This window comes from Pistacia vera, unplaced genomic scaffold (assembly GCF_008641045.1).
Source record: "Pistacia vera cultivar Batoury unplaced genomic scaffold, PisVer_v2 Contig593, whole genome shotgun sequence".
NCBI classification, from domain to species: Eukaryota; Viridiplantae; Streptophyta; class Magnoliopsida; order Sapindales; family Anacardiaceae; genus Pistacia; species Pistacia vera.
Window position 1 is genome coordinate 592,908 of NW_022196438.1, and position 6,871 is coordinate 599,778.

Genomic DNA, 6,871 nt, shown 5'->3' on the forward strand with positions numbered 1-6,871 from the left:
GTTCTTAGATACAATCCTAAATAGTACATATAAATGAAATTAAAATAGTAATAAAGGCCCCTTTGTTACACAATTTTTCACTACTCTATTTCCTATTCTATCCAAAATACACATTTATTTCCTTATTCTCAAAATATTATTCTATATTATTCAATTATTTTAAACCACCTAGATTTGTTAATTTAACTAAACACCCCCCAATTTTTTTTTTTTTAAAAATTGACACAAACACCCCAACAACCCACATTTGCCAGATTCTAGCTACTACTACCGAAATTTGGTCGGAATCTGGTATAATGGCGCACTACTGGCTGGATTTAGTCGGTAGTGCGCTGATCTAGCCTTTTCCGGCCATGGATTTGACCGTAAAAGATCAGGTCTTTGGTCGTTGATGACCAAATGCGGTCAAATCTGGCCATCAATAGCTAGATCCACAGTGGATCTGCACGACTAGCCAGATCCAGCAGGTCTTGCGTCGATACGATGACTCTGGCCACCCTCCAATGGTGGTGACCGGTTGTCGGTATTTAATAGGTGGATGGGGGTGTTTTTGTTAATTTTTAATATTTTATTATAAGAGTGTTTAGTAAATAAACAAACCTAGTGAGATATTTTTGTTAATTTTCAAATCTTACATCGTAATAACCATCCAATTTTACTTTTTTCAAAATATTATTCTAAAAAGAATTAGAATAATGAACCAAGTACACCCTTTTGTTTTTCATGTTTTCTAGGATTGTATTATATCAAAAACATTAAAGATACAATTCATACTTTGGATTGTATCCTAGTTTTTGAAAATTATTTTCACATCACAAATTAACTCTCCTTAACTTCTTTTTTTTTTTTTTTTTTCACCCCAACCCCAATTATCTTCGATCTTCCCAGTGGGATACAAGATCAAAGTGGATCCAAGATCAATGTTTGGAACGAACCAGAAAATCATTACGGAAGAAATTTCCAAGAAGAGAGAAGAGTATTATAAGAATGAGGAGATTATGAATATTAAGAGGCAATGCGAAACAGAAAAGGTCAGATAAATATAGATGAATAACACCTTGAGAGAAGTAGTATTATATGTGAATCATCTATATATTTATCTATGGGCTAATGTGATAATATTTTTTGTGTATGATATTCATCAGATTGAGTTTCATGTGGAGGTTCGTGCAGGACCCTCTCTGAAGATGATTGCTGTGAAAGCTGTCAAAAAATTTAATGCGACATCTGTGATACTTGATAGGTCAGTCCAATTAAATCTCAAATTTGTTGATCTTAGTCTTATTCAATTTGGTGAGAATTAGTAAGGTTGGGAACCTCTCACACTCAATTCATAATTTGTGCCAATAATTACTTCTGTGAAATAAATCAAAAAGCTTTTGTATATTAATAATTAGGCATGGGATTTGTGAGAAAAAGATTTCATATATTTATTAATTAGGTGTATATTAAAAAGTTCNTATCCTAGTTTTTGAAAATTATTTTCACATCACAAATTAACTCTCCTTAACTTCTTTTTTTTTTTTTTTTTTCACCCCAACCCCAATTATCTTCGATCTTCCCAGTGGGATACAAGATCAAAGTGGATCCAAGATCAATGTTTGGAACGAACCAGAAAATCATTACGGAAGAAATTTCCAAGAAGAGAGAAGAGTATTATAAGAATGAGGAGATTATGAATATTAAGAGGCAATGCGAAACAGAAAAGGTCAGATAAATATAGATGAGTAACACCTTGAGAGAAGTAGTATTATATGTGAATCATCTATATATTTATCTATGGGCTAATGTGATAATTTTTTTTGTGTATGATATTCATCAGATTGAATTTCATGTGGAGGTTCGTGCAGGACCCTCTCTGAAGATGATTGCTGTGAAAGCTGTCAAAAAATTTAATGCGACATCTGTGATACTTGATAGGTCAGTCCAATTAAATCTCAAATTTGTTGATCTTAGTCTTATTCAATTTGGTGAGAATTAGTAAGGTTGGGAACCTCTCACACTCAATTCATAATTTGTGCCAATAATTACTTCTGTGAAATAAATCAAAAAGCTTTTGTATATTAATAATTAGGCATGGGATTTGTGAGAAAAAGATTTCATATATTTATTAATTAGGTGTATATTAAAAAGTTTCCCCAAAAAAAAAAAAAAAATTCTGATGTCAAAAGGTTTTTTTTTTTTTAATGCGAAGGTAAGTTAATTTGTTTAACAAAAAAATAATCGTAAAGGGTTTTTTAATTTTAATTTTGATGTTGATAAATACAGGCACATAAAGAAGGACAAGAGATACTTCTTGGAGAAGCTGTCATGCAGAATATTAAGGATGAAAAGGGATAACTCTGTGGAACAGTTAAGAGGACCAAAACCAGAATCAGGAAACACAAAATCTCAGGATGATGCTCACCTCGTAACATATGATGAAATGATTCCAGAAATGATTTCAGCAACTCCACGCACTGCTTTTTCTCCTAAAAGTAATTTCTTTCTTTCATTTATTTAAATGTGATAAACATTTTTATTGAACCGGTATACGATACTCTCTTTCTTAGAAAAGACATACTTATTCGTCTTTTTATTTATAGAACTGTCTGAACATGCGTTTTCATAACACATTAAAATCACAAAACTGATAAAAAAAATTATTTTTTGATATATTTTATTTACACAAAAGACAAAAGATCACATTTGTCTACAAATGAATAATCAATTTCTTTTGTTTATTTGTGAAAAATTATCAAACTAACAATATTATTTTATATTTTCTATGATAAATATATATTTATAAACAAATCTCAACAAATTTTTTCTGATAAACCTATGCTACAGTTACTAATTGATTTACCTTGAATTCATCATATGAAAAAATTTATCAAAAACTAATTATCAGTTGTCACATTAGATTTGTAAGAGAAAATTTGTAAGATTCGTTTGTCAACGTAATATTTTTTAACATATTAAGAGAAGAAGAGAGTAATAAAAAAGATTGTGTCGATAACATTCTCCAAAACTATAAACTTGTAAACTGAACGGTAGACTTCATTCATGTAAGTTGTATTTTAGAAATTAGATTCAATCTTATTTACTTTCACTTTTATAGTATAAGAAAATTAATATCAAACTTATTTTGATGATTATTTTTCAGATTCTCAAAATCCTGATAAGACTAATTTAGTTGAAGAACAAGGATGTGAAGATCGTGGGGAACCCCCGTGGCAGAACAATGGAAAATCTTCATTCTCTAAGTCCTCTGCAGGTGGGCAACTCTCCACAATGACTACAGCATCAAACACTGAAGCTTCAAGACGTTCTGTTTCTGCTATACATCTTCAAGAGGAAGAAGAATACCTTATAAGCTTTGCAAAAGAAATAGTTGATGATCAAGAAAATGCTGATCAAAACAAGAGTCTGGGAGAAATTTATAGCACAAAAACCCCAGATGAAAAAAGAGGTTGGATTATGGGATGGAGTCCAAAATATGAAGAATTTCAAAACTCAAGTTGCTCACATTGCGGCAATACAAGACCAAAAATAAGATGCAGGAGAGACTTCAGCTATGCCGAACTCCACGGTGCTACCAAGGGATTTTCGGGGGAGAACTATCTATCAGAAGGAGGGTTTGGTTCTGTGTTCAAAGGAGAGATAGATGGGGTGAAGATTGCTGTGAAGCAACACAAAAATGCCAGCCACCAGGGGGAGAAGGAGTTCAAGTCTGAAGTTCAGGTTTTGACCAAAGCTAGACATGAGAATTTGGTGATGTTGTTGGGGTCTTGTGCAGAAGGAAGTCACAGACTGCTTGTTTATGAATACGTCTGTAATGGTTCACTAGATCAACATCTACCAAGTAAGTACGCTAATTCATACATTTCAACAATTTAATAAAACTCTTGTTCTTCAAAAGGGCTAATTCAAGATGAATAATTTGTGATATATGACGCAGAGCACGCCCGAGTAGTTCTCAGTTGGGAGAACAGGTTGAATATAGCAGTGGGAGCTGCCAAAGCATTACAATACCTCCATGAAAACAACATCATCCACAGAGATATGAGGCCAAACAACATTCTTGTCACCCATGATTATGAACCGCTGGTAACAATTTAATGTGCTTTCTATATTAAAAAAAAAAAAAAAAAAAAAAAAAAAAAAAAAAATCCTGACATCCCAATTCATATGTGCTTGTTTACTTTTTCTTTTTTCAAACTTCGACGATACAAGGGAAATTTTACTAATAGAAAGAATAAGGATAATACTTAGATAGGGGAACGTAATGAGCCAATGAAGTACAATAACAAAAGTAAGAGCATGAGTTATATGCTCGAATAAAGAAAGAGAAAAACTAAGCATTAGGAGAAACAATAGTATGGCAAACCCCAAACAGCATCCATTAAATTTTTTTGATGCTTTGCAGCAGTAAGTCCCACCAGATAAAAGGATGTAAACATGATTCACCAGCATTTCTCGCTTGTTTACTCGCCAGAGAAATTATCTGATTATTTATCTCTCACACCACAAGGACTATTCAGTGTTGGCTCTTACTATCACCATTTTTAAGTTTTTGGATTAAATGTTTTCTTGACTTGATATCAGAGCTGAGTTCTTTTATCATTTTTGGTGTGTCAGCTGGGAGATTTTGGTCTTGCAAGAACTACTCAATGTGGAGACTCGGATAACTCCTCAGAGACTAGAGTTGTAGGAACTCTAGGATACTTGGCACCAGAATATGCAGAATATGGGAGAGTGTCAACAAAAACAGATGTTTATTCCTTTGGAGTGGTATTGTTACAGCTAATTACTGGACTCAAGACTACAGATAAAAAGCTTGAAGAGAAAAGTCTTGTGGGGTGGGTAAGAGCCTCAAACGCCATAAAATTTGAATCAAATCATCCCATTTTAGTTCTAATATGTAAATATTTTGTTACAGGCAAGGCCACTATTAAAAGAAAAGAACTACCCAGATTTAATTGACCCCAGGATCCCAGATTTGCATGAAGTTCATCAACTCCTCTGGATGGTTCGACTGGTGGAAAAATGTTTAAGCAAGGATCCTGAAAAGAGACCACCTATGGATGGCGTAAGTCTTTCATGATTAATCATATTCATTGAATTAAACAAATTATTGAAGAATATTGATACAGCATCTTGAGCACCGACATGCAATGACCCTAACCATACTAATGCACTCTAAGATTCTCAGGCTGGTAGTGACATACAAAGACCTTGAACATACTAATTCACTCTAATATTCTCACTATGCAGTGAAATGAGAGAACAATAGATTGTATATTCAGGCACTGTTCATTAGCTTATTTATAGAAATTGGCCAATCATTACACTCTTTCACACAAGAGTCATAACTATATATAACTTCGAGAATTGCTTGAAAGTTGTTGACGGTTATTTATTTTCTCTAAAGAGTCATATGAAGTATGTAAGGTTTCATAAACTTTGTGATAAGCCTTTCCATACATCGCCCCTTGCATGTAACCATGCAATTATTTAATCATATACTATCAATTATTATCTAAGATATTGTATCAATGATTCTTATCAACGATATTGCAGGTGGTTGAGGCTTTAAATTTCATAATAAAAGGCGTAGCAACTTGTAATATAAGAGGGCTCTCTCCAGCACCTTCCGATTCTGGAAGTAGCTTGGCGGACTCGTCTGATTCACCGTCACAGCTGGAGGATGATGAAACCTTTAGTGTGGAAAGCACAGCAATAAGCAGCGGCAGCAGCTCGAGCCAGATGAGTTTTATAACAAGACACCCACCAACGCCACCGATGAGATTAGCTAGTCAAATATTTTACCCTTCTCCTCCATTGCAATCACATGCAGTTTCATCACCAAGATCAAGCGAAAAATATCATAACAAGAAGAGAGAAAAGTAGAGGTGTAGCAGTACTTTACAGTGAGATGGTGGATTAAAGGAAGTAAAACAACGGATCAGATAATCTCTGTATAATATATTTAATATTATTAGTGCTATCCTGTCACATATTTATGGATTCATATTAAAATCAATTAACCATGGTTATGATTAGTTAATTAATAAATATCATGATATAATGGGAAAAAAAAAAAATTAAAATTCATACATCAGTTGCCTGTATTACCCTCGAATAAACAATATGTCGACATAATATAAACATAAAAATAATATGTCTGTCTCATTTAAGATATTTTTTTGTGATCATTTTTTATGATAATTCATGTCTATTATTTGGAAAATTTAAACTTGGGAATAGCATATTATATCTTTCTAATTGACCTATATCTAAAGATTCGATAATAAGAATATATTGCGGAAAATGAGTAAAATAAGGTTCGATTTGGTTTGTGATCAAAAAACTATTTTCCAATACTAAGATGCAATATAATATTTAAATACTATTTTCAAATTTACAAATTAATGGAGATTAACCCTTATACTAATAATATTTAGGATTGCTTTCGAAAGCTATATTTTGAAAACATTGATGTTGATGCGTGATTTTTACACTGACGAAACACACATGTGAAATGCTGAGTTGGCCCAGAAGACACACGTGAATGCAAGACAAAATAAGAGTAAATGCAATGGGAACAGCTTTTAAAGTGGTTCGGATGCTAAGGTAGCAAGTCGTACGTCCACTGATGTAACGCGACCTGACCTACAAATGATTTACAAATGACTCACAAAGTGATAGTACAAGAGAGAGAATGCTATATATTCTTGAGAGAGAATAACTAATCAAGAGTAAAAATAAGCGAATCCCTTGAATGAGAGAGGAGCTCTCAATTTATAGTGGGATGGATTGAGGTAATGATCATTGAATCTGTGAGTTGGTGGGATTATCCGTGCAAATCCTTCTTTATGTCACATTGCCC

The 6,871-nt window shown here is 33.1% G+C and overlaps 1 protein-coding gene across 1 annotated transcript; it reads left to right on the top strand.

Moving 5' to 3' along the window:
* The first annotated feature begins 1,549 nt into the window (after nt 1-1,549).
* Nucleotides 1,550-5,989, top strand: LOC116110054 (probable serine/threonine-protein kinase PBL23). Its single transcript, XM_031396294.1, has 8 exons — nt 1,550-1,708; nt 1,823-1,920; nt 2,269-2,477; nt 3,146-3,844; nt 3,941-4,089; nt 4,621-4,845; nt 4,922-5,071; nt 5,563-5,989. The coding sequence occupies exons 1-8, from the start codon at nt 1,598-1,600 to the stop codon at nt 5,890-5,892; spliced, it is 1,971 nt and encodes a 656-aa protein (XP_031252154.1). The 5' UTR covers nt 1,550-1,597; the 3' UTR covers nt 5,893-5,989.
* The last annotated feature ends 882 nt before the right edge of the window (nt 5,990-6,871 follow it).